The sequence below is a fragment of the Melanerpes formicivorus genome, unplaced genomic scaffold (assembly GCF_026170545.1).
Source record: "Melanerpes formicivorus ecotype bairdi unplaced genomic scaffold, bMelFor1.0.p_v2 SCAF_117, whole genome shotgun sequence".
Taxonomy (NCBI): domain Eukaryota; kingdom Metazoa; phylum Chordata; class Aves; order Piciformes; family Picidae; genus Melanerpes; species Melanerpes formicivorus.
The window spans coordinates 285464-313314 of record NW_027142469.1 but is presented as its reverse complement, the minus strand read 5'-3'; the positions used below and the strand labels follow the sequence as shown (position 1 = coordinate 313314).

Below are 27851 nucleotides of genomic sequence, written 5' to 3'. Positions count from 1 at the left end.
TCAGCTATTGATAAGACATTGATCAGATCCCCTCTCAGTCTATGTGTGGCACTATTATGAGCACAAAGACACTAACTATATTACATTTTAAAATACTCAGGCAAAAAACTATTTGAAGACAACTGAAGTATCTTATAGACTACTGTGGATGGAAAGACCCCCTCACAAATATCTGCTTCATTCTGTGTGAGCTGGAGATGTTGAGAAGTGCAATGGTAAACCCTATCCAAGTGAAATTCTGAATTTCTGCCCTTTGGGAAATGATAGAATCATAGAATGGTCTGGGTTGGAAGGGACCTCCAAAGCTCATCCAGTCCAAACCCCTCTGCAGTCAGCAGGGACATCCTCAACTAGATCAGGTTGCCCATGCCCTCATCAAGCCTCATCTTGAGTACCTCCAGGGAAGGAGCCTCAGCCACCTCCCTGGGCAACCTGGTCCAGTGTTCCACCACCCACCCAGTAAGAACCTGTTCCTAACATCCAATCTAAATCTGCTCTGCTCTAGCTTGAAGACATTGCCCCTGGTCCTGTGCCTGCAGGCCTTTGCAAACACTCTCTTCATCCTTCTTGTAGCCCCCTTCAGGTACTGTCAGGCTGCTATTAGGTCTCCCTGGAGCCTTCTCCAGGCTGAACACCCCCAACTCCCTCAGCCTGTCCTCATAGCAGAGGTGCTCCAACCCCCTGATCATTTTCGTGGCCCTCCTCTGGACCCTCTCCATCAGCTCCATGTCCTTCCTGTATTGAGGGCTCCAGAGCTGGATGCAGTACTCCAGGTGAGGTCTCTCCAGAGCAAAGTGTCAGAATCACCTCTCTGGATCTGCTGGCCACACATCTTTTAATGCAGCCCAGGATGTGATTTGCTTCTACAACATCCATTATTCACCTTTCACAGGATGGAAGCTGATGTTTCAGAAGTCTCCATAAAGAAAAACGTCAAATGTTTTCCTAGTGGCAATTTTGCTTAAGCAGGCCTTTTCCACATTTAGAATCCTGAAGCATTTCACTCCACTCTGAAAGAGTCCTAAATGCTTCAATTTGGATTGAGACCTCAAGAAAAGGAATCATAGAATTGTCAGGGTTGGAAGGGACTTCAAGGATCAGCCAGTTCCAAACCCCCTGCCATGGGCAGGGACACCTCACACTACAGCAGGTTGCTCACAGCCACATCCAGCCTGGCTGCAAACACCTCCAGGCAGGAGGCTTCCACCACCTCCCTGGGCAACCTGTGCCAGTCTCTCACCACCCTCATGGGGAAGACTCCTGTCCTGGTTTGTTTCCCAATGGTGGAGTATTTGATGGACACCTATTTGACACCCCACACATCTTGAGAAACACATTCCTGGTGTCACCTGTGAATTCCAGACATGGTAAGAGTACCAACAGGAGACAGCTTCACCTTAAGGGCACATAATCTGGCCTGATGACACAGTATTTCCAATGGATTTTTTTTGGCCTTTGAAGTAATTAGAAATAATGTGAATTTTAGGGACAAGAAAGTGATCAGGCCACAAAACAGAGAGGCATCCCTGCCCATGGCAGGGAGGTTGGAGTAGGGTATCTCTCAGGGCCCTTCCAAGCAAAGCCATTCTATGATTCTGTGAAGTATTTGTAGCTTATTTTACCAATGCAAGTAAGAAAGGGAAAGTGGAGTATTTTTATGGTCAAAACCCTAACATTGTCTTGCTCCAACTCAGGCAACCATTCAGAAAACACTTCTTGGAAGTCACAGTATCACCAAGGTTGGAAGAGACTTCAAAGATCACCAAGTCCAACCTGGTCTAGTCACCTAATCCATGCACCTGTCAAAGAAGGATCATAAATTGCTTTGGTTTTCCCTCAAGTGTAATTTGGAAGCCTTGTTTAATAAATTCATGAATGACTGGAAGCACCCTACTGTACTTCTCTAAGTTGTTAAACTGTGGAAGAAGAACTTGTCTTTGTTCCTTCTCCCTTTGTAAAGGCTGTAGCTACTCCAAATGGAGCTCCACAGTGCAACCAGTGGAAGGTGAGGAGTTTATTTCAAATGCTTCATTAGCTACCCCACCAGCTGGGTGAAATTGAAACAAGTACTTTCTCTACATGCATCAAGATCCCAAATCATTGTGCTCTGCATGTAGATTTTCAAAGTACATTACTGTGTCACCTTTTTTGTGATGCCCAAGCTTCAAAACTGGTTTAACATACAGAATTACCTTTCTAAATGCTCCTCTCCTCTGCCTGATGCCATGCATCACAGGAAAGGTAAATTCTACGTAATCAAGGGCAAGGAAAATCTTCTCACACTCTAAGAACACAAACCACTACTTCAAGATCATCGTGTCCAACCCATCAACCAATCCAACACCACCTAAACAACTAACCCATGGCACCAAGCACCCCATCAAGTCTCCTCCTGAACACCTCCAGGGATGGTGACTCCACCACCTCCCCAGGCAGCCCATTCCAAAGGGCAATCACTCTCTCTGTATAGAACTTCTTCCTAACCTCCAGCCTAAACCTCCCCTGGCGCAGCCTGAGACTGTGTCCTCTTGTTCTGGTGCAGGCTGCCTGGCAGAAGAGACCAACCTCTGCCTGTCTACAACCTCCCTTAAGATAACTGTAGACAGCAAGAAGGTCACCCCTGAGTCTCCTCTTCTCCAGGCTAAGCAACCCCAGCTCCCTCAGCCTCTCCTCACAGGGCTGTGTTCCAAACCCCTCACCAACTTTGTTGCCCTTCTCTGGACTCGTTCCAGCAAGTCAACCTCCTTCCTAAACTGAGGAGCCCAGAACTGGACACAGGACTCAAGGTGTGGCCTAACCAGTGCAGTGTACAGGGGCAGAATGACCTCCCTGCTCCTGCTGGCCACACTCTTCCTGATGCAGGCCAGGATGCCATTGGCCTTCTTGGCTGCCTGGGCACACTGCAGGCTCATGTTCAGCCTACCATCGACCAGCACCCCCAGGTCCCTCTCTGCCTGGCTGCTCTCCAGCCACTCTGACCCATCTGTCCAGCCTGTCGAGGTCCCTCTGCAGAGCCTCTCTACCCTCCAGCAGACCAACTCCTGCCCCTAGCTTGGTGTCATCAGCAAATTTACTGATGATGGACTCAATGCCCTCATCCAGATCATCAATGAAGATGTTAAAGAGCACAGGGCCCAGCGCTGATCCCTGGGGCACACCACTGGTGCCTGGCTGCCAGCTGGCTGTGGCACCATTCACCACCACTCTCGGGGCTCAGCCTCCAGCCAGTTCCTAACCCAACGCAGTGTGCTCCCGTCCAAGCCATGGGCTGACAGCTTGGCCAGAATAGCCTCACCTAGCTTCATGTAACTGTTGACATTAATTTGCACCTCCCTTGATCTGTTTGGTCAAATACTAGACTGGGTTGGAGGTGGTGCCTGGCTGCTGTGAGCTTGTCTGTGCTCTGCCTAGAAGCCAGTTACCTAAGGAAGGGCCTGAAGGGAGAAAAAGGGTAAAACTGGGAGAACAGAGATCATGACTACACACATTAAATCATTAGAATTCCCACACTTTTTACTGTAAGTTTATTAATATGAACTCAGCATAAACACAGCACCAAACCAGCACAGCCTAATGATTTACGAGGTTAGAATCTTGACCACAGTTAGACAAAGAATAGAACTGATTGAGAAGCTTTTGGTATCCATTGAGCACCAAACCCTGAAATGAATGGCAAACCCACTGTTCCCTGGGTCATTCCAGAATTTGACAAGTCAAATCCTAGGGTCCTATTGTGTAGGAATCAGTTAACAGTTCTTCCAGAATAGCTATTATGTTTGTAAATCTTAATCACAGAATCATGGAAGTGTTAGGGTTGGAAGAGACCTCCAAGATCATCCAGTCCAACCTATCACCCAGCCCTATCCAATCAACCAGACATGGCACTAAGTGCCTCATCCAGGCTCTTTGTAAATACTTCCAGTGATGGTGACTCCACCACCTCCCTGGGCAGAACATTCCAATGGCCAATCTCTCTTTCTCCTCACCTCCAGCCTAAACTTGCCCTATTGCAGCTTGAGACTGTGTCCTCTTCTTCTGGTGCTGCTTGCCTGGGAGAAGAGACCAACCCCCACCTGGCTACAGCTTCCCTTCAGGTAGTTGTAGACAGCAATGAGGACTCCCCTGAGCTTCCTCTTCTCCAGGCTAAACACCCCCAGCTCTCTCAGCCTCTCCTCATAAGGCTTGACTTACTTCTCAAATTCACAGATGAACGGTCTTAAAAGGGATGCATATACCAAACAAAACCCCAATCAAGATATGTTTCAAAACCAAACTTGCAAACAGAGGAGAAACATCAGATATTTTAAAGAAGCAGCAGCAGAAATCCAACAGTCAAAGAGAATTTAACTGAAGGGCCTCCACAAGCTTGGGGGAACATTAAAAGCAGCTTTGATGTTTATTGCCAGCAGAAAACGGCTCTCCAGCTGACAGATAAAAATCAGATTTGCAGAGCAGCATTTGAGCATACCCATGGCTGCACAGGGATGGTCCAACTAAACAGCCTTACCTGTTCACAGTAAAAGGTTGTCGAGAGGGTTGCTGCTTTGGCATACATATTATGCTTGGAGAGCTTCTGTTGGGGCTGCCTAACCCTGAACTGCTCATGCTGTTTGTCCTGCTGGGAATTCCAATGCCCTGACCAACCTGGGAGTGGTTCATCATATTCCTAGGATTCATAGGCAATATCCCCCTGAAAGAGAAAAACCATCCACAGAGATGAAGCTGTGTAATAGTCTTTGGTTATTCGTTTCAATGACTAAGATAGGATGGACTCAAAGCTGTTGCAACTTCATTTGTGCTCAGTCTCACCGTGGCACCTCTGGGCTGCTCTCTCTCTAATTAACAGACTTTTGGATCTCCTCAGAAATACCAGGTGACCCATTCCATGCTAGTCAAGTCCTTGGTCAGGTTCAGACAGACACTTAAGTATTTATGTATTTAAAAAGGTGTCACAGCTCTTCTTTTAAGGGGTACCTCAGATCCTACTACCTTAAAAGCCTTACAGGGCCCATCACATCCATACAAAGCAAATTTAATCACACATTTACCAAAACAGTCAAAAACTTCACAACCTCTTATATCCTGAAGCAGAATTTGCCAGCAATTTGTCCTTTACATACAAAAATTAAATACTGCCTTACAGCACAGTAGGCTCTCACTGCTGCACAGCGTTATTTCCCTAACACAGGCAGTGGGCACAGGATGTTAAGGGTTGGAAGGGACCTCTGAAGATCTTCCAGTCCAACCCCCTGCTAGAGCAGGGCCATAGAATTCAGCACAGGTCACACAGGAACACATCCAGACATGGCTGGAAAGACTCCAGGGAAGGAGACTCCACAACCTCTCTGGGCAGCCTGCTCCAGGGCTCTGGCACCCTCACAGTGAAGAAGTTCCTCTTCATGTTGAGGTGGAACCTCCCGTGCTGTAGTTTCTCTCCATTACCCCTTGTCCTATCCCAGGGTGCAAGTGAGCAGAGCCTGTCCCCTCCCTCTTGACACCCAGCCCTCACATATTAATAAACATTTATTAAATCCCCTCTCAGTCTCCTCTTCTCCAGAATAAACAGCCCCAGCTTTCTCAGCCTTTCCTCCCAGGGCAGTGCTCCAGTCCATTAATCATCCTGGAAGCTCTCTGTTGGACTCTCTCCAGCAGATCCCTGTCCCTCTTCAACTGGGGAGCCCAGAACTGGATGGAACATTCCAGGTGAGGCCTCGCCAGGGCAGAGGTGAAGGCCAACAGCAACCACTTTTCTTTTTGCCCTTGCTTAATTTATCAGACCACAAAGTAGTCGAGCAAAACAGGCAGAACACTTAACAAGAGCTCTGCAGGCAGACACAATGGCAGAAACAATTGGCTGTCAATAAATACCTGCTCGGAGATGGAGGCGTGTGAAGTGACATTGTTGGTACCCCTGTTGTTGGCGTTACGTGGCTCGGTAACTGAGTGCCTTGTGATAAGCTGCGATTTAACTGAGGGGTATTGTTGCTCATCCCCCTCATTGGAAGGCCTAGTGCACCTAGTGGAAAAAACATTCAGAGGGGTGGAGATATAGAGCAAGCAGGAAACAAAGTCTTCCCCGGCGGGTGGTAGGTGGAAACGATTTACGCTGACAACATACGAAAGATGGAAAGACTAAAGGAGAGTGCAGTGGGAAAACTCAGTCCTTGGCTGCACAGTAGAAGCCCAAATACCTCAAGTTTAGCCCCATTTCTGTTAAACTTCAGAAAGGCTCTTCAAGGAAGTGCTGTATCTGAGTCACTAACAAAATTTTGGTTCCTGTGAGATGTTTACTGTAGAGAAAGGGTTCAGAGGATCACAGGATGTTAGGGGTTGGAAGGGACCTCTGGAGATCATGGACTCATGGAATTGTTAGGGTTGGAAGGGACCTTGAGGTTCAGCCAGTTCCAGCCCCCCTGCCATGGGCAGGGACACCTCACACTACAGCAGGTTGCTCACAGCCACATCCAGCCTGGCCTTCAAAACCTCCACGGATGAGGCCTCCACCACCTCCCTGAGCAATCTGATCTTAGAGTCCAACCCCCCTGCCAGAGCTGGACCATAGAATCTAGGGTTCAGCTTTGATGTTTTTGATCAGGACATGACAATCTGCAAATCAGTTCCAAAAAAGCACCACCTGAAGAAAACTCCTAACTGCACTCAAGAAATATGTTCATTAATTCTGAATAAACTGGCCTGCATGGGCACAATATTCAGACTACTGATCTGCTCTGTCACAAACTAAGCATTAATGAGTGTGCAGTTAACAAACAACATCACTTTTAGAGAAGGAAAAGAAAGTGCAGTGTTTTAGGCCAGCTCTCTGCAAAGTTTAAGTTGCCTCTTTTGGAGAGCAGACCTTCAGCACCCACGTGAAGTTCAGTCTTTGAGAAGCAGCAAGCAGAATTTGAATTGTCCTCTGTTGGCAATGTAAAAACATTCAGAAGATTCTTCAATCTTGTGATCAGAAGGGCTTCATACACAGAGGCGTGTGGCAGAATAAAGTGAGCACTTCACTGAGGTAAAAATAAAAGATTACTTTAACTCAGAATGGCCAAAGACCACCACTTGCTGCCCTGTCTCAAAATACCCAGCACTTGATGAAATTGCTTGCAATCCACACACAGCTCTTCTGCTGTTTCTCAAGTTTCAGAATGATGTTCAAAGACAAAAGATAAAGTCATTTAGTGCAACCTATCAATAGAAAGAAACTTAGCATATGGAACGTGACAGCTGTAAGCAGCAGTCCCTGCTGCTGTGGCATGAGGCTGCTGAGGTAGTAGTAGTATCATAGTAGTATCAGTCAGGGTTGGAAGGGACCACAAGGATCATCTAGTTCCAACCCCCCTGCCATGGGCAGGGACACCCCTCAGAGAACTCAAAACCTTATCTTGCAGACCAACCAACAGGAAACTGGTGGAGAATCAACACTCTCACGTGATAGATCAGCCCTGCAGAAGAGCTGAACGTGCCAGTGGATAACATGATTTGCTTTAGTGAAAGACAGGAGGCATTCTAGGTCTGTTCATGGGTTGAAATGTTGCAGCAAAAAAAGGGCATAAAGCAGTTCAGTTAATGACAAAAAGTTGTTCTTCCTGTGAGAATGGCAACAAGTTCTTTGTTTTGACACTTCATGCTGTTGAAGCTCCTTGCACCCTTGTGGAAAGCTCATCTATGGGATGAAAAACTTCATTTAAGTGGACTTGACCTGCTTTCAAGCTTTCAGCAATGTGCCTTTCACTTCCATTCTCAATAAAAGCTAAAAAGCCCCCCTCTGTATTTTGAGCTTTATCTAGAACATTCCAGATTCCAGTCTGAGCCTGGCAGCTCTTTCATTGCCAGTGTAAGGTTGTCATTGCATTTCACTTTGGAAGAAGACTTTAAACGTAAGCTGCAAAGTTCTGAAGTGTTGAACTGCAGTTTCTTTCAATGTCATTGCTGTTCCATAGCAAACAGGAAAACTTTAGTGATCAGCCAGCTTTACAACTTTGTGATGATTTCCCACCCTCCCAAAGCTCTTGCTAGACTTTCCCTTTGGGCTGTTCCCTGTAGTTTTAGTGACAAGTAAATGCCCATTCTCCTGACCACTATGATTTCCTCAAGCTCTTCCTGCTTTCACTTGAATCTTGCAGCTGTTGTCCATCTGCAGTAATGTTCCAAAGCAGCATTTGAGTCCTGAAATGATGAAATGCTAAGGATGCAAAGTACAGACAGCACACACTTGGGCTTATCATCATGGACAAGATCTGAAGGCACCTCCCCGGTGTTCAGCTTCAAGAGGTGCTGTCTGGCCGTGTCCTACTCTACAGCTTGCAATCCAAGAGGTCTGCAATTACACTCCAACTTTTGATAGCACTCACATTTATCTCTGTGCATTCAGATGAAGAGGCAGTGTGACTTCCTTTAAGAAGCCTCCTCAGACTTCATTAAGTGCTGATCATATCAAGGGGTTCACTGAACGTATTTTGGCAATTTGCAGCCTCAGAGTAATTTTGGTGAGCATAAATACACAGTCAACACAATGTCATGCTGACCAACTCTTCCTGAGAATTCTTAACATAAAATGGTAAACAATAAATAAAAGGCATCCACTGCCAAGCTAGAAACAGCACAAGGAAAACCATTACTGTAAGAGTCATGTGAAGTTTGTGCAAGGATTTGCTTCAGCAAAGCCAGTTGTACACTGATGGTGATTTCTGGTGGTTGGCTTTCTCTAAACTGGACTTTTTAAGCAGTAGGGCTGGTACAGTGTGGCTGACAGGGAGGGAGCAGATCAAATGTCTACCATAAGGGAATAAAAGACAAGGGGCAAGGGGGGGAAGGGAAGGGGGAAGGGAGGAAAGGGGGAAGGGAGGAAAGGGGGAAGGGAGGAAAGGGGGAAGGGAGGAAAGGGGGAAGGGAGGAAAGGGGGAAGGGAGGAAAGGGGGAAGGGAGGAAAGGGGGAAGGGAGGAAAGGGGGAAGGGAGGAAAGGGGGAAGGGAGGAAAGGGGGAAGGGAGGAAAGGGGGAAGGGAGGAAAGGGGGAAGGGAGGAAAGGGGGAAGGGAGGAAAGGGGGAAGGGAAGGGAGGAAAGGGGGAAGGGAAGGGAGGAAAGGGGGAAGGGAAGGGAGGAAAGGGGGAAGGGAAGGGAGGAAAGGGGGAAGGGAAGGGAGGAAAGGGGGAAGGGAAGGGAGGAAAGGGGGAAGGGAAGGGAGGAAAGGGGGAAGGGAAGGGAGGAAAGGGGGAAGGGAAGGGAGGAAAGGGGGAAGGGAAGGGAGGAAAGGGGGAAGGGAAGGGAGGAAAGGGGGAAGGGAAGGGAGGAAAGGGGGAAGGGAAGGGAGGAAAGGGGGAAGGGAAGGGAGGAAAGGGGGAAGGGAAGGGAGGAAAGGGGGAAGGGAAGGGAGGAAAGGGGGAAGGGAAGGGAGGAAAGGGGGAAGGGAAGGGAGGAAAGGGGGAAGGGAAGGGAGGAAAGGGGGAAGGGAAGGGAGGAAAGGGGGAAGGGAAGGGAGGAAAGGGGGAAGGGAAGGGAGGAAAGGGGGAAGGGAAGCGAGGAAAGGATCTTTTTTTCTTATGCTTTCATTTTTGCACTTTGTTTAAACTGGACAAGAAATTGCTGGGCTATACTGGAGGCTGATCCATGACATAGCCTAATAGTTAAGTTGAAGTTACATTAACTCTAGAACACAGCTTCTTGCCTAATGACTGACAGCTACCAATCCAAAAGCACACAGGCATTACCAGCTTTGGTTGGTTGGCTTTTCCTAGAGATACTTTAACTCTAAGCATTGCCTACAGCATCTTGCCTCTTTCTCTCCTTATTTGGTATCAACTGAACATCACTAATACTTGCTTCCTAGTTTTCAGTGATGCATGTTAGAGAGATTATGTCCTCAGCACCAGAGCCAGCTGAGTGGACAATGAAGTGGATGAAAGAAGTTAAGCTTAAAAATGAACAGTCAGTACCTGTGATAAACAGAATGGCTAAGCTACAGCTGAGCATCTTTACACAGCTCAGTCTGAAAGGTTCAATAGTGTCAGATTCCTGGCTCGGAAAGCCGAGCGGCAAACGTGGCTCTCAGGCTGGCCTGAAACTCCTCCTGCAAGTCCCAGTAGCATAACCAAATGGCAGTTTGTATCACATGGACACTATCAACAGCTACTGGGACAGGAAAAAAATGTCACTGCATGTTTTAAACTACTGGAAGAAAGCTGAAATGAGCTGTGCAGGCCACGCATGGAGCTGACAAAGCTTTCAGTTATGCAGATACAAAAGGGCAGACTCTCTAAACTACTGAAGACACTTACCACAGAATTGTCAGGGTTGGAAGGGTCCTCAAGGATCAGCCAGTTCCAACACCCCTCCCATGGGCAGGGACACTTCACACTACAGCAGGCTGCTCACAGCCACATCCAGCCTGGCTGCAAACACCTCCAGGGATGAGGCTTCCATCACCTCCCTGGGCAACCTGTGCCAGTCTCTCACCACCCTCATGGGAAAGAACTTCTTCCTAACATCCAATCTGAATCTAACCACTTCTAGTTATCCTTAGAAGCCATGTCAGGAACACTTGGCAAGGAAGTGTGTGTGTGCTGTGATGAGAGATGCTCACAGACCTGTTGTATCTTAATTCAGCTCTTCTGAGTCACTTTCTGGCTGTACCTCTCAGCTAGGAGAAGGTCCAGTTCCCAGGGCTTGCCCTTCAGTTAGGTGGCTAGCATTACACACCTGGCTGCTGCTCTGCAGGGCTTCTATTCCAACAGTACACACAAGACTAGAAAGAGGCAGAAAAAAGTCCTCAAGGGATGGGAAAACACCCAACACACAGTGGTGCAGGATAATCTTACTGGTAGAGTTCTTTGCCAAATGCAAGCTGCTAAGTATATGCCCAAGATTTGATTTGCTCCTGTAGAGCATGAAACATCAGTTAGAGCTTAGGGAGTAGAAGGAAGTTCTGCCTTACCAATTTATCTGAACCAGGCTTATTTGAGCCCAGCTCACTCTTAGCTCTTCCTTCAGTGAGCGACAGCTAAATCACAGACATTCTTTAGAGGATGAATCTATTTTGCTATCGAACAGCTACACAGCACCAATACATGACATTTTGCATACCAAACGCTGCAAAAACACATGCAGGGCAAAGCAAAAATGTTACCTTCAAATAAACAACAAACCAAACACACAGAGGAGGAGACATCTTGCCTTTTTCACAAGAAAAAACCCAAAGCCATAAGCATGCTCTCTAGCCAGAGCATGAAACTAGAACATACTTAGCATAAACTAGACAGATGATCAATAAAGTGAATTCTTACTTTGTTGCCCGTATAAACTTGCCCCAAACTGAGACAGCTGACCTGATGTTGATGGTGATGCCAGCATCTAAAATGTAAGAAGAGCAAAAGGTTATTAGAGACACTGTGCTTTCTTGCTCTGCAAGTTTACAACAGTTAAATCAACTCTGCCAAGAGAGCCAAAACAGCAACTGAAAACTCCTTGAAGCCTTCAAAGTTCTAGAAGCTTCCCAGACTATCTGCACAGAAATAAGTGCCCAGTACATGGCAACACAAATTGATGACTTTTACAGATAGGATACCTGACTTCTGGGGTTTATTTTTCACTTGCAACAAATAGCATGGGGGAAGATGATCTAAAAGCTCCCAGTTTTTCAACCCTTGGAGCCCAGAGGTCCATCTTTACAGAAAAGGGACTACTCATTTATTTACATCTGATAGAGGTTTGGGTTGTTTTACCCCTGCAAAAGGTGCGTCACAAACAGATCCATCCCTGTTCAGTGGAGTGAGGACTGGAGCCTGGAGAAGAGGAGGCTCAGGGAAGACCTTCTTGCTCTCTACAGCTCCCTGAAGGGAGGTTGTAGCCAGGTGGGGGTTGGTCTCTTCTCCCAGGCACCCAGCACCAGAACAAGCTGTGAGAACAAGTCTCAAGCTGTGCCAGGGGAGGTTTAGGCTGGAGGTGAGGAGAAAGTTCTTCCCAGCAAGAGAGACTGGCCATTGGGATGTGCTGCCCAGGGAGGTGGTGGAGTCACCATCCCTGGAGGTGTTTAAAAAAGGCTTGGATGTGGCACTTGAAGCCATGGATTAGTTAGTCAGGAGGTGTTGGGTGACAGGTTGGACTTGATGATCTCTGCGGTCTTTTCCAACCTTACTGATTCTATGATTCTATGCCAAGTGTAAAGCTCCACATTATCAGCTACAATGGCAAAAGGTGGGGAGTGGGTGGCTAGGTAGCAGCAGGTACAGAGACATAGATATAAACTTGAGGTAATAGTCCAATGGTAAAATGACAATGTGCTACCCTAACAGCCAGCTTCATCCTTGTACAGACTGAACAGGTAAGATGGGTCAGTGTCAGAGGTAATCTTTCCTCCTCTATGGTGCCTGCAGTAGAGGCATCCCAGATTACCCAAATACTGCCATTAAAAATCTTCCTTATTAACTTTTGGACATCACACAAGAAATGTGATGAATTCTAGAGACTCTTAGGAAGAGTAAGATCAACATCAACAAAAAGAAAGAAATAAATAAAGCATGATCCACAAATAAAGATTTGAGATTTGGGGTTGCATACCCCCAAGCCAAGGCAACTGTGCAAGAATGAATGGAAGAGCACGGCATCACACTTCCAATCACTGCTGGAAGAGGAGAGCAATAAACTACTCATAAACTCCTCTCCATGCTGCTGCAGAAATGTCAAGTATTAATAACATTGAGAAACAGGAAATTGAGGCTAAATACTGGGGGGGGAGGAAGCCCTTTCCAGTCTTAAGGACAGTTAAGCACTGGAACATCAATTTCTGGATGACTTGACAGAAGAGATTAGATGTTCATCAACATTAGGCATAGTTGATTGCCCCTTAGTATCAGTCAGGGTTGGAAGGGACCACAAGGATCATCTAATTCCAACCCCCCTGCCATGGGCAGGGACACCCCACACTACATCAGCCTGGCCAGAGCCTCAGCCAGCCTGGGCTTAAACACCTCCAGGGACAAGGCCCCAACCACCTCCCTGGACAACCCATTCCAGGGCTTCACCACTCTCATGGGGAAGAACTTCTTCTTCACATCCAGCCTGAATCTCCCCACCTCCAGCTTCATTCCATTCCCCCTAGTCCTATCACTACCTGAGATCCTGAGCAGTCCCTCCCCAGCCTTCCTGTAGCCCCCTTCAGATACTGGAAGGCCACAATGAGGTCACCTGGGAGCCTTCTCTTCTCCAGACTGAACAGCCCCAACTCCTTCAGTCTGTCCTCATAGCAGAGCAGCTCCAGCCCTCTGCTCATCCTTGGGGCCCTTCTCTGGACACCTTCCAGCACCTCCAGATCCCTCTTGTCATAGGGGCTCCAGAACTGGAGGCAGTACTCCAGGTGGGGTCTCCCCAGAGCTGAGCAGAGGGGGAGAATCACCTCCCTTGCCCTGCTGGCCACACTTCTCCTGATGCAGCCCAGGATCTGATTGGCTTTCTGGGCTGCAAGTGCACACTGAGAGCTCCTGTTGAGCTTCTCCTCCCCCAGCACCCCCAAGTCTCTCTCCTCAGGGCTGCTTTCCAGCCAGTCCCTGCCCAGCCTGCATATGTGCCTGGGGCTGCCTCAACCCAGCTGCAGGACCCTGCCCTTGGTCTTGTTGAACCTCATGAGGTTGTCATGGGCTCACCTCTCCAGCCTTGGAGCAAGATGGACCTGCTCCATCCAGTTTACAACAGCTTCTTGTGCTTATAAACTCATGGGCAAATGCCTGCTCCTTTAGTGCAGAAGTCTGGATCTGGATCTGTTTGTCAGGATGGTTTTCAGTAAAGGCATGTTTGCATTCTTACCCATGTGGGGATTGCAAGCTTTTTTTCCACTTGGGAGTCAAGAATTCAAATAAATCCAAGCAACTCTTACTGAGAGAAATGGCAAAGTCTATTGTTGACTTAATCTAGACAGAGGTAGAACTCCAACAAACCTTATAAACTGAATCTCCTAGTTCTCTAGAGCGGGGCCAAATCTAGACAGCAGAAATGAGAGAGAAGGCATGCAATGTAGACACAGAATATCAAATGCAGCATTCATGTCTGTAAATCACAAAGCATTCATCATGACTTTTGAATACATACAGGAGGCATACAACCTTCCTGCAGGCAATTACTGTAGCCCAGCAGAAGAATGGCTCAGAAATACCACCCCAAAATGCTCACTGCCCACATGTATTCGGAGCAAAGTGCACATATTTAACAGCAAGCAAGCACAGCAGTAAATATCCACACTTGCAGTGGCAAGAGGTTTGAGATACTAAGACAAAATTGTCCTGCAGAGAAAAAACTGGGTTGTTTTGTTTTTTCACTTAAGAGAGTGAAGCACTATTTCCTGATACAATTTGAAGAAAAGAAATAAATACAACTTAAACCTCTACCTTAAGTGTTAAAGAAAGGTAGAAAGCAGAAAAGCTCCCAACTCAGGCAAAGAACTGTGTGTGAGTCTTCTCACTTGTGCCCTGGGATAGGACAAGGGGCAGTAGATGGGAACTCCAGCACACAAAGTTCCACCTCAACATGAGGAGGAACTTCTTCACTGTGAGGGCCCCAGAGCCCTGGAACAGGCTGCCCAGACATAGGATAGGATAGGATAGGACAGGATAGGATAGGGTAGGGTAGGGTAGGATAGGATAGGATAGAACAAGAATAGACCAGACCAGGTTGGAAGAGACCTTCAAGATCATCGTGTCCAACCTATCAACCAATCCAACACCACCTAAACAACTAACCCATGGCACCAAGCACCCCATCAAGTCTCCTCCTGAACACCTCCAGTGATGGTGACTCCACCACCTCCCCAGGCAGCCCATTCCAATGGGCAATCACTCTCTCTGTATAGAACTTCCTCCTAACCTCCAGCCTAAACCTCCCCTGGTGCAGCCTGAGACTGTGTCCTCTTGTTCTGGTGCAGGCTGCCTGGGAGTAGAGACCAACCTCTGCCTGGCTACAACCTCCCTTCAGGTAGTTGTAGAGAGCAATAAGGTCACCCCTGAGCCTCCTCTTCTCCAGACTACGCATCTCACACTACACTCACTCACACTAACACCTCACACTACAGCAGGTTGCTCACAGCCACATCCAGCCTGGCTGTAAACACCTCCAGGCATGAGGCTTCCACCACCTCCCTGGGCAACCTGTGCCAGGCTCTCAACACCCTCATGGGGAAGAAGATGTTTAAAGCAAGTTTAGATGTGGCACTCAGTGCCATGGTCTGGTTGGTGTGGTGGTGTTAGGTCATAGGCTGGGCTTGGTGATCTCAGAGGTCTGTTCCAGCCTCAATAATTCTGTGACTCTGTGATCTCTTCCAGCCTGTTTAGATCCATAAGGAATCATTGAATGAAGAGTGCTCTGCAACATGAACCAAAGCATACTCAAGTATGAGAAGTAAACTTCCAGAGCACACTCCCCACCCAAACTAACTGACTGATGGTTGTTAAATGTTGATAAACCAAGCTGATATGGAGTGTTAGAAGAAGGGAAAGTCAATGTAAAATGTTGAGGTGAAAAAACACCTCAACATGAGGAAGGACATCTTGACTGTAAGGGTCCCAGAGCACTGGAACAGGCTGCCCAGAGAGGTTGTGGACTCTCCTGCTCTGGAGCCTTTCCAGCCCTGTCTGGATGTGTTCCTCTGTGACCTGTGCAATCAGGATTCTATGCTCCTGCTCCGGCAGGGGGGTTGGACTGGAAGATCTCCAGAGGTCCCTTCCAACCCCTAACATCCTGTGAGCCTGTGATTCACCAAGTTGGAAAATCCTATAACATGTTGGCAAGCTGTGACAGGTTGCACCTCCATGGGAAAAAAGAAGTTATGAGAGACATTCAGAGAGAAGAGCACACATGCATGAACAAACTAAATCTGAAACCCATCAGACACTGAGCTGGGAACATCAGTCAAAGACTACTCCTAACCCTGGGACAGGCAAACCAAATAGTTAAAAGCCAAAGAGAAGATCCTGCAAGAAGAGGTTCTCAGGGCAGTCAAACATTGCTGTGATGCAATGTCATAGAAGAATAGAATAGAATAGAATAGAATAGAATAGAATAGAATAGAATAGAATAGAATAGACCAGACCAGGTTGGAAGAGACCTTCAAGATCATCGTGTCCAACCCATCAACCAATCCAACCCACCCAAACAGCTAACCCATGGCACCAAGCACCCCATCAAGTCTCCTCCTGAACACCTCCAGTGATGGTGACTCCACCACCTCCCCAGGCAGCCCATTCCAATGGGCAATCACTCTCTCTGTAGAGAACTTCTTCCTAATCTCCACCCTAAACCTCCCCTGGTGCAGCCTGAGACTGTGTCCTCTTGTTCTGGTGCTGCTTGCCTGGGAGAAGAGACCAACCTCTGCCTGTCTACAACCCCCCTTAAGATAACTGTAGACAGCAATAAGGTCACCCCTGAGTCTCCTCTTCTCCAGGCTAAGCAGCCCCAGCTCCCTCAGCCTCTCCTCACAGGGCTGTGTTCCAAGCCCCTCACCAACTTTGTTGCCCTTCTCTGGACTCGTTCCAGCAAGTCAACCTCCTTCCTAAACTGAGGAGCCCAGAACTGGACACAGGACTCAAGGGGTGGCCTAACCAGTGCAGTGTCCAGGGGCACAATGACCTCCCTGCTCCTGCTGGCCACACTCTTCCTGATGCAGGCCAGGATGCCATTGGCCCTCTTGGCTGCCTGGGCACACTGCAGGCTCATGTTCAGCCTACCATCAACCAGCACCCCCAGGTCCCTCTCTACCTGGCTGCTCTCAGCCACTCTGACCCCAGCCTGTAGCACTGCCTGGGGTTGTTGTGGCCAATGTGCAGAACCTGGCACTTGGATGTGTTCAATCTCCTGCCCTTGGTCTCTGCCCATCTGTCCAGCCTGTCGAGGTCCCTCTGCAGAGCCTCTCTACCCTCCAGCAGATCAACTCCTGCCCCCAGCTCGGTGTCGTCTGCACGAGGAGGCACAACCCCCAGCATAAGGCTCTGCTAATTATGATTGGATTTTTAAATGTAGAAAAATTAAACAAACAAAAACACCAAACCCAAACAAACCAATTAAAACCATCACAGACCCCAGAGGGATTCAATTGCTCTTCTACACACAGCACTTCTTGATTGTCTAAAATTCAGTTACAAGGCAAATGATTACCAAACACTGCCTGTTAGACATGGGATTGCTCTGAACCACTGCAAAGTAAGCACTGTGCCATTTGCTTTGACATTAGAAGTTAACTGCAAAATGACTCAAAAGAGAAACTTTCACAGAGAGCCGTAACAAAGGCCCTGTATTTAAGATCAGTTGTCAGACTTACAGAACTGAAGTCAAAACATACTTAGAACATCAAAGATAACAAGCCTTGAGAAGAAATAAATAAAGATTTCTGTGGATGTGCTCTTGGCTGATTGAACTCAGCATTTCACAGGCTCACAGGATGTTAGGGGATGGAAGGGACCTCTGGAGATCTTCCAGTCCAACCCCCCTGCCAGAGCAGGAGCATAGAATCCAGCACAGGTCACACAGGAACACATCCAGACAGGGCTGGAAAGGCTCCACAGAAGGAGACTCCACAACCTCTCTGGGCAGCCTGCTCCAGGGCTCTGGGACCCTCACAGTCAAGAAGTTCTTCCGCATGTTGAGGTGGAACCTCCTGTGCTGGAGTTTCCATCCATTGCCCCTTGTCCTGTCCCAAGGCACAAGTGAGCAGAGGCTGTCCCTGTTCCTTCCTTCCTGACCCCCAGCCCTCAGCTATTGATAGACATTGATCAGATCCCCTCTCAGCCTTCTCCTCTCCAGACTAAACAGCCCCATGGCTCTCAGCCTCTCCTCCCCAGGCAGTGCTGCAGTCCCTTCAGCATCCTTGTAGCCCTCCCTTGGACTCTCACCAGCAGATCCCCGTCCCTCTTCAAATGGGGAGCTCAGCCCTCTGCTCATCCTTGTGGCCCTTCTCTGGACACCTTCCAGCACCTCCAGATCCTTCCTGTAATAGGGCCTCCAGAACTGGACACAGTGCTCCAGGTGGGGTCTCAGCAGGGCAGAGTAGAGTGGGAGGAGAACCTCCTTGGATGTGCTGGACACACTTTCTGAACACACCCAAGCTCTTCTCACACCCCCCAGAGCAGCAGGGTTTTGTATGGGTATCTCACTTGCTCTCTTTTCTGTGATAAGCTACAAAGCCCTGCCCAGCACTGAAAAGTTGTTTCTGTCCTAGCTAAGCAAGGAGCAGATTGGAATTTTGTCTTTCTATTATTTCCATATAATGTAGGACAATACCACCAGAAGTTAAGTAGCCAAACCCTTAACCTATGCTACCAGCACCTGTGCTGGCATTCACAACCTGCCTCACAGCCTATTTGCACGTGGTCTACCCAAGACAGTGAAGATTCAAGGCCAATGCTATTAGTAATATTAAAACCCATTGCTTCCAGCATTGTGCAGCCATTAGTTCACCTGACTGGGCTGCTAGCCACATGACCCACAAAATGAAACTCTCCAAGAGCTTACTTGCAATGGTGGCTCGAGGTCACTCTTGAATTTCTTTTAGTCTACCATAGCCAAAAATCACAGAAGCACAGAATTGTCAGGGATGGAAGGGACCTCAAGGCTCAGCCAGTTCCAACTCCCCTGCCATGGGCAGGGACACCTCACACTACAGCAGGTTGCTCACAGCCACATCCAGCCTGGCTGCAAACACCTCCAGGCAGGAGGCTTCCACCACCTCCCTGGGCAACCTGTGCCAGGCTCTCACCACCCTCATGGGGAACAACTTCTTCCTAACATCCAATCTCAGTCTACCCATTTCTAGTTTTGCTACATCCCCCCCAGTCCTATCACTCCCTGACACCCTCAAAAGTCCCTCCCCAGCTTTCTTGTAGCTCCCTTCAGATACTGGAAGGCCACAAGAAGGTCTCCTTGGAGCTTTCTCTTCTCCAGACTGAACAGCCCCAACTCCCTCAGTCTGTCCTCATAGCAGAGCAGCTCCAGCCCTCTGCTCATCCTCATGGCCCTTCTCTGGACACCTTCCAGCATCTCCAAATCCTTCCTGTAACAGAAGCTCCAGAACTGGACACAGTGCTCCAGGTGTGGTCTCACCAGAGTGGAGCAGAGGGGGAGAATCCCCTCCCTGGCCCTGCTGGCTCTGCTTCTCTTGCTGCAGCCCAGGCTCTGCTTGGCTCTCTGGGCTGCCAGTGCTCACTGCTGGCTCCTGTTGAGCTTCTCCTCCCCCAGCACCCCAAGGCCTTTTCTTCAGGGCTGCTCTCCAGCCAGGCCCTGCCCAGCCTATATCAGTGCCTGGAATTTCCCTGACCCAGAGAGAGGACCTTGCACTTGGTATTGTTGATCTGAGCAGATGGCCCAATTTCTCTGGACTGGTTCTCACCAAAAGACAGGAAGCTGCAGCCTGCCATCAGGCCATTTCCTAGCCCCAGCGATGGCCGAGATTGCAATGCAGCTGCTTTTGTTAACTCTTGATGGCTTCACTGCATTAAGTTCTTTTAAGTGTGTAAGCAATCTCAAAAACCCAACTCCAGCAACTGCTTACATCTGCCAGAAGAGTGAAAAAGCTGATGGCTTCCACAACCCTCCTGGGAGACTGGTAAACACAGGCTGAAGCCTCCCTGAAAGCTGAGGGAGGCAGGGGGAAGGAGGCCCAGCAGCAGAGCTGGCTGACAGGGTTGCTCACCTTTCCCCTGCACTGCAGCACCCTGTCTCTGCCAAAGAAACCCCATCTTCACAGGAACACAGAAACAGTCAGGTTGGAAAAGAGCCTCAGGATCACGCAGAGCCCTACTCTACAAGGCTCACCCCTAAACCACAGCCCCAAGCACCACAGCCAAACCACCTGCAAACACAGCCAGCCTTGGGGACTCCACCACCTCCCTGGGCAGCACATTCCAAGCCCTCACCACTCTTGCCTGAAAAAAAGCTTTCCTCATGTCCAGTCTGAACCTCCCCAGGGGCAGCTTGAGGCCATTCCCTCTTCTTCTGTCACTAATGACCTGGGAGCAGAGACCAGCACCAACCTCTCCACAACCTCCTTGCAGGTAGCTGTAGAGAGCCAGGAGGTCTCCCCTCAGCCTCCTCTGTTTCATACTAGCCATCCCCAGCTCCTTCAGTCTCTCATCATCAGATTTCTTCTCCAGGCCCTTCCCAGCTTCCTTGCCCTCCTCTGCCCTGGCTCCAGCACCTCTATATATCTCTTGTCTTGAGGTGCCCAAACCTGGATGCAGTACTGGAGGTGTGGCCTGCCCAGAGCTGAGCGCTTCCTGCAGACACAGCTGCCTGTCACCACACCTGCTGGGGCAGCACATGTTGGCATGACAGCACTGACAAAGCTCAGCACAGCAGCACTTCTGCAGAGGCTCTTACATTCTGCCCTTACAGCCTAAAGCTACTTCCTTAAGCAAGAGGTAAGCTGAAGGGAAAACACATCAAAATCCAGTGCTGCAAAGCCCCTAAAAGCAAAATGTGTTAGAAGCAGCAAATCAATCTGTGAGTAGTGCCTGGTCTGATGAACACTGAGTTTCCTGCAGGTGCAAACATCAGCATCATTGCACTAATTTATTTCTGGTCTCTGCCATCTGTCCTGCATTATTTAATAATAAAACAGCTGACCCATAGCCTCAAAAGTGTTATATTAATGTCAAAAGAGTAATAGATCAGGCTGGATGTTAGGAAGAAGTTCTTCATGGAAAGAGTTATTGGCCATTGGGATGTGCTGCCCAGGGAGGTGGTGGAGTCACCATCCCTGGAGGTGTTTAGGAAGAGACTGGATGGGGTGCTTGGTGCCATGGTTTGGTTGATGAGATGGTGTTGGGTGATAGGTTGGACTGGATGATCTCAAAGGTCCCTTCCAACCTGGTCAATTCAATTCAATTCAATTCAATTCAACTCTATTCTACCCGACTCTACTCTGTGTTATTATCCCTCCTTAAGATTAAATAACCCCCCACCTTTTAATACAATGCTGAGTAATAAAATTACCAGGTTACAGGAAAATACTTATTTAGAATAAACCTTGAGGAATTTATTTAGAATAAACCAAACCAGGTTGGAAGAGACCTTCAAGATCATCGTGTCCAACCCATCAACCAATCCAACACCACCTAAACAACTAACCCATGGCACCAAGCACCCCATCAAGTCTCCTCCTGAACACCTCCAATGACGGCGACTCCACCACCTCCCCAGGCAGCCCATTCCAATGGGCAATCACTCTCTCTGTGTAGAACTTCCTCCTAACATCCAACCTAAACCTCCCCTGGTGCAGCCTGAGACTGTGTCCTCTTGTTCTGGTGCTGGCTGCCTGGGAGAAGAGACCATCATCCGCCTGTCTACAACCTCCCTTCAGGTAGTTGTAGAGAGCAAGAAGGTCTCCCCTGAGTCTCCTCTTCTCCAGGCTAAGCAACCCCAGCTCCCTCAGCCTCTCCTCACAGGGCTGTGTTCCAAACCCCTCACCAACTTTGTTGCCCTTCTCTGGACTCCTTCCAGCAAGTCAACCTCCTTCCTAAACTGAGGGGCCCAGAACTGGACACAGGACTCAAGGTGTGGCCTAACCAGTGCAGTGTGTAGGGGCAGAATGACCTCCCTGCTCCTGCTGGCCACACTCTTCCTGATGCAGGCCAGGATGCCATTGGCCCTCTTGGCTGCCTGGGCACACTGCAGGCTCATGTTCAGCCTACCATCGACCAGCACCCCCAGGTCCCTCTCTGCCTGGCTGCTCTCAGCCACTCTGACCCTAGCCTGTAGCACTGCCTGGGGTTGTTGTGGCCAATGTGCAGAACCCGGCACTTGGATGTGTTCAATCTCCTGCCCTTGGACTCTGCCCATCTGTCCAGCCTGTCGAGGTCCCTCTGCAGAACCTCTCTGCCCTCCAGCAGATCAACTCCTGCCCCCAGCTTGGTATCATCAGCAAATTTACTGATGATGGACTCAATGCCCTCCTCCAGATCATCAATGAAGATGTTAAAGAGCACAGGGCCCAGCACTGATCCCTGGGGCACACCACTGGTGCTGGCTGCCAGCTGGCTGTGGCACCATTCACCACCACTCTCTGGGCTCGGCCCTCCAGCCAGTTCCTAACCCGTCCAAGCCACGGGCTGACCTGATGTTCTGGTCTAAGGAACTACTCCAAATGCTAAAGCTGACTTGCAAAAAACTATTACATATGGTTGCTTTGAAAGGGAAAGCAGTAAAACCGAGCCTTGAGAAGCAGCACCACCACACAGAGTTCTTCTGTAAAGACATCTAACTACGAACTCAGCCATAAATTATATGCTGCAGTCATCACCAGTGCAATTAATTTCCTTGTGACACAATTTTAAGTTGTAAAGTGACATGAAGAAACTTCAGTGCAGGTATACTTCTTAAGAACTGAGTGGCAGGATAAGCTCCCATTCCTCTCTCTAGGTAAAACCATTTATCAGGGATTGTTTTATCTGCTAATCTCATCCAAGTACAAACCTGCCCCAGTAAATGGCTGCATTTGCATTGTAAGCTTATTTAGTCCTTTTTCATACTGAGTAACCTCATGATGAAAATGCAGGGTAGAGGCAGAATGGTCACAGCATCACAGAATTATGGAGGCTGGAACAGACCTCTGAGCTCACCAAGCCCAGCCTGTGACCTAACACCACCACAACAACCAGATCATGGCACTGAGTGCCACATCCAAGCTTGCCTTAAACACCTCCAGGGACGGCGACTCCACCACCTCCCTGGGCAGCACATCCCAGTCTCTCATTCCTCTTTCCATCAGGAAGTGCTTCCTAACATCCAACCTAAACCTCCCCTGGCACAGTTTCAGGCCATGTCCTCTTGTCCTGTCACAAGCTGCCTGGCACAAGAGCCTGACCCCCACCTGACTGCAGCTTCCCTTCAGGGACTTGTAGAGAGTGATAAGGTCCCTCCTGAGCCTCCTCTTCTCCAGGCTGAACACCCCCAGCTCCCTCAGCCTCTCCTCATCACTTTCCCTCCAGTCCCTTCCCCAGGCTGGTTGCTCCCCTCTGGACCTACTCCAGCACCTCAAGAGCAGGGAGGCTCTGAAAGTCACACTGCACTAAACCACAAGAGCTCTCAGACTGTTTCTGACCTCATCCCCTGCAAATCTCTCCACTGTCTTCATTTATGGCATTGCACCTTTCATTCATGGCAAGTTTGGTTTCTTATTGCTCTTGATTTGTTTGGTGGGGTTTTTTTGTTTGTTTTATTTAAAAACAAAGCCCAGCAAAGCATTATGAAGTGGCTAAAACATGCAAAGCACAGTTGATCACTCCCTGGAAAAGTGAAAGGCAAGTGGTGCTTTGCAACTCGCACTTCAAAGAGTCCAACCTAGGTTTAGATGTCAAGTTATGCATATGAAAATCCTCATTTGCCTTTCCTAATTAAAGGCATTAACCTATCCTCTTGCCAAAACAAGCTTTTTTTGTTTTCATTCCTCCACAACTGGATCAAAACTCTTCAGCCTAGGACAAGTTCCATTAACTTAAAGTAGCTCTATTCAATCAGTCAGCACGAGTGTGCACACTGCAACTGCTCCTCACACAAGAGAGTTCCAGGGAATTCTTAAACACTCCCAACTCCATCTGCAGTGGCTGAAGCTGAATTATGACTAAGCTAACAAACTCTGGTGCAATGACTAAGGAAAATGCCAAAAAGATACCATAGGGCTCCTCAGTATCCTAACAAAATAGCATTACTAAGCCACAGAATTGTCAGGGTTGGAAGGGACCTCAAGGATCAGCCAGTTCCAACCCCCCTGCCATGGGCAGGGACACCTCACACTACGGCAGGTTGCTCACAGCCACATCCAGCCTGGTCCTTCAAAACCTCCAGGGATGAGGCTTCCACCACCTCCCTGGGCAACCTGTGCCAGTCTCTCACCACCCTCATGGGGAAGAACTTCTTACTCACATCCAATCTCAATCTCCCCATTTCTAGTTTTGCTCCATCCCCCCAGTCCTATGACTCCCCGACACCCTCAAAAGTCCCTCCCCAGCTTTCCTGTAGCCCCCTTCAGATACTGGAAGGCCACAATTCATATGAAGGCTTTCAGTTCCCAATTTCTATCCTTGCCACTCTGTGCAAACAAAAACCACACACTCTTTTGGCCTCAAAATGATTTGGCTGAGTGCAGATAACTCAATGAAGTTGGAGACATGGCCTACAACTAATTGTGTCAGTATTTTGTGGGCACATTGTACATGTCACTGTTAATTTAAATTACAGGACCACATTTGTTTCAAGCCAAATCTGAAATTATTTTCTTCAGCTGTTCTGATTTCTGCCCCCTCTATAAAATATCTGAATTCCATGCCACAGAAATCATGACCTGGCTATCATGCACTGACTCTTAAGTGCAACAGAACTCATAGACAAAGCATTCATGGAAGGCCAAAGGCATCCTGGCCTGGATGAGCAATAGTGTGGCCAGCAGGAGCAGGGTGGTCATTCTACCCTGGACTCAGCACAGGTTAGGCCACACCTTGAGTCCTGTGTCCAGTTCTGGGCCCCTCAGTTTAGGAAAGATGTTGAGTTGCTGGAAGGTGTCCAGAGAAGGGCAACAAAGCTGGGGAGGGGTCTGGAGCACAGCCCTGTGAGGAGAGGCTGAGGGAGCTGGGGTTGCTTAGCCTGGAGAAGAGGAGGCTCAGGGGAGACCTAATTGTTCTCTACAATTCCCTGAAGGGATGCTGTAGCCAGGTGGGGGTTGGTCTCTTCTCCCAGGCAAGCAGCACCAGAACAAGAGGACACAGTCTCAAGCTGTGCCAGGGGAGGTTTAGGCTGGAGGTGAGGAGAAAGTTCTTCCCAGCAAGAGAGATTGGCCATTGGAATGTGCTGCCCAGGGAGGTGGTAGAGTCACCATCACTGGAGGTGTTTAAGAGGAGACTGGATGTGGCACTTGGTGCCATGGTTTAGTTGATGAAATGGTGTTGGGTGATAGGTTGGACTGGATGATCTCAAAGGTCTTTACCAACCTGGCTAATTCTATTCTATTCCATTCACCTGTTCCACTTCCCTACTTAGCACTGCAAGGTTTGTGATGACTCAAGGCACAGCCACTCATTAAAAAGGAAGCCTTACATGGCATGAGTAAACAAGATCTAATCTCATCTAAGGAGCCCTAATTTTGTGCCTAAACCAGGAGGCCCAAACAGCATCCATATGACTCTGGCAGCAACTGTGCACACGAGTTAACATGCAACTTTTCTATGTCAATATCCAGGGTCAGCCCTGACTGTCTAGAAGTGTATTTCCTCAGGAATAAAAGCCCAGGTAAGTGAAAAGAAAACTTTTAGGCTCTGAAATAAAAACATGTCAGAAACTATTTCCTGCTACTTCTTTCCATTTGTATGAAGTCCCCACAATTTAAAGGCAGGACTTGAGCAGCCTTAGTTTCACTTCCCCTTTGTGTAAAGGAATTGAAGCCAAAGTAACAGGTCCCAAGAATAACACATCACTAAGTGCTAGGAGAATTGTTTAGGAAAGGGCATAAAGTATTCTTACCTCATCTTGAAGGTCATAGAATCACAGCATCAATAAGGTTGGAAAAGACCTCAGAGATCCTCAAGTCCAACCTGTCACTCAGCACCTCATACCTAACTAAACCATATGTTGTGAATTCTTGGTTTTACTCAGTGAGGGAAGAACTATTTCCTGGTATAATTTGAAGAAAAAAAAAAAAAAAGAGTAAAATGTAAACCTCCACCTTAAGTGTTAAAGAAAGGTAGAAAGCTGAAAAGCTCCCAACCCAGGCAAAAAACTGTGTACAAGTCTTACTGGGGCCCTGGGATAGGACAAGGGGCAATGGATATAAACTGCAGCACAGGAGGTTCCACCTCAACATGAGGAGGAACTTCTGCACTGTGAGGGTGCCAGAGCCCTGGAGCAGGCTGCCCAGAGAGGTTGTGGAGTCTCCTGCTCTGGAGCCTTTCCAGCCCTGTCTGGATGTGTTCCTGTGCGACCTGTGCTGGATTCTATGGTCTTGCTCTGGCAGGGGGTTGGACTGGACGACCTCCAGAGGTCTTTTCCAAGCCTGAACATCCTGTGAGCCTGTGATCACTGTACCATGTCTGAAGACAATGCCACTTCAAGACTTCAAGGACAGAAACCCTACTGTAAGAGTGAAAGATAGGTTCCAGAGGTCATGAATTGATGTCTGCAGCAATAGTCCTTCCTTTTCATTTTAGGAGGGTCTTATCACTCTCTTTGTTCCTCTGCTTGGAGGATACACACACACACACACACACACATGTGCAGTAACAATTGGCTGGAAAGCAGCAACTTTTCAGATCAGAAGCAGTAAGGCTTCAACAAAGTGAAGAACAGAAAAGCAACTAGTCATGTCCAGGATAAGAGTAATGACTTGGAAACTTCTAGCCCTTCCCAAAGAGGAGTATTGAAGGAGGCCATTCACAAAGGACATCCCTGGGAACCACTCAACTTCAGGTTGGAAAACTAACTGCTTTATTTCACCCATGTATTTACCTATTTCATTTCAATATAAAGGTGAAGACAAGAAAGACTCCAAGTCTTCCAAGGTCCATCAAGCTGGACATTTTTCACCCCAGATGTTCATAAAGCTGGACCCAAGTTGCAAACATTAATCTTTATTAACTTATGTAGAAAATACTGAGCCAATTTATTTGTGCCTGTCAATACTGTTGCCAAAAGAACAACCCAGGCACCATATTTACTGTGCTCTCGCACACAGAACATTAGCAGAACTCCAGTTGAAAGACTGTTGGCAAAGATGGCTATTTTCAAATGGAAAAGGGTTTTACAAAGCTACAGAACTGGTTGGAAACCGAAAGAATCCAACCACTTTCCCAAGCTGTCCCTGCTGCTGCAAGGCAAATAAGCTATACCTGTACCTGAGTGACCCAAGTGACACAGACAAGGGCAGCATCACTACCACATGCTTATTTTGATCAACTTAGAAATGGATCACATTACCATATAGGAGTTGAAGATTTCATTAAGTATGAACTCATAAAGTTGCAGTGGTCAATAGGAAAGGGACCTGGGGGGAGATGGGGGAGGAGAAGCTCAACAGGAGCCAGCAGTGAGCACTTGCAGCCCAGAAAGCCAAGCAGAGCCTGGGCTGCAGCAAGAGAAGTGTGGCCAGCAGGGCCAGGGAGGGGATTTTCCCCCTCTGCTCCACTCTGGTGAGACCACACCTGGAGCTCTGTGTCCAGTTCTGGAGCCTCTATTACAGGAAGGATCTGGAGGTGCTGGAAGGTGTCCAGAGAAGGGCCATGAGGATGAGCAGAGGGCTGGAGCTGCTCTGCCATGAGGGCAGACTGAGGGAGTTGGGGTTGTGCAGTCTGGAGAAGAGAAGGCTTTGAGAAGACTTCATTGTGGCCTTCCAGTATCTGAAGGGGGCTCCAAGAAAGCTGGGGAGGGACTTTGGAGGGTGTCAGGGAGTGATAGGACTGGGGGGAATGGAGCAAAACTAGAAATGGGGAGATTGAGATTGGATGTTAGGAAGAAGTTGTTCCCCATGAGGGTGGTGAGAGACTGGCACACGTTGCCCAGGGAGGTGGTGGAAGCCTCATCCCTGGAGGTGTTTGCAGCCAGGCTGGATGTGGCTGTGAGCAACCTGCTGTGGTGTGAGGTGTCCCTGCCCATGGCAGGGGGGGTGGAACTGGCTGAGCCTTGAGGTCCCTTCCAACCCTGACAATTCTATGATTCTATGAAGGTACAGGGAGGAAAAAAAAGCTGTTAAAGAAGTTTTGGAAAGAGAAGAACTTTAGAAAGTTTTTGCCCCAAATCACTCTTCCATTTCCTGTTGGAACAAGATCACTCTGCTGCCAACTGCAGCAGCTTCTGTCACCCATTTTGGCCACTCCTCCCAAAAGCTTGCATGGTTC

The 27851-nt window shown here is 48.4% G+C and overlaps 1 protein-coding gene across 3 annotated transcripts in view; it reads right to left on the bottom strand.

Moving 5' to 3' along the window:
* CNOT2 (CCR4-NOT transcription complex subunit 2) overlaps nucleotides 1-27851 on the bottom strand; it is a 128651-nt gene that overhangs the window by 21787 nt on the left and 79013 nt on the right. For 2 of the 3 annotated variants that reach the window (XM_068167445.1, XM_068167444.1), the window contains exons 3-5: nucleotides 11286-11352; nucleotides 5869-6016; nucleotides 4508-4690 (exon numbers count right to left, since the gene is read on the bottom strand). In XM_068167445.1, coding sequence (XP_068023546.1) covers nucleotides 4508-4690; nucleotides 5869-6016; nucleotides 11286-11352 — 398 coding nt within the window. Of the gene's footprint in view, nucleotides 1-4507; nucleotides 4691-5868; nucleotides 6017-11285; nucleotides 11353-13931; nucleotides 13951-27851 lie in introns of those variants that run through there. The other variant, XM_068167443.1, reaches the window with a different exon arrangement.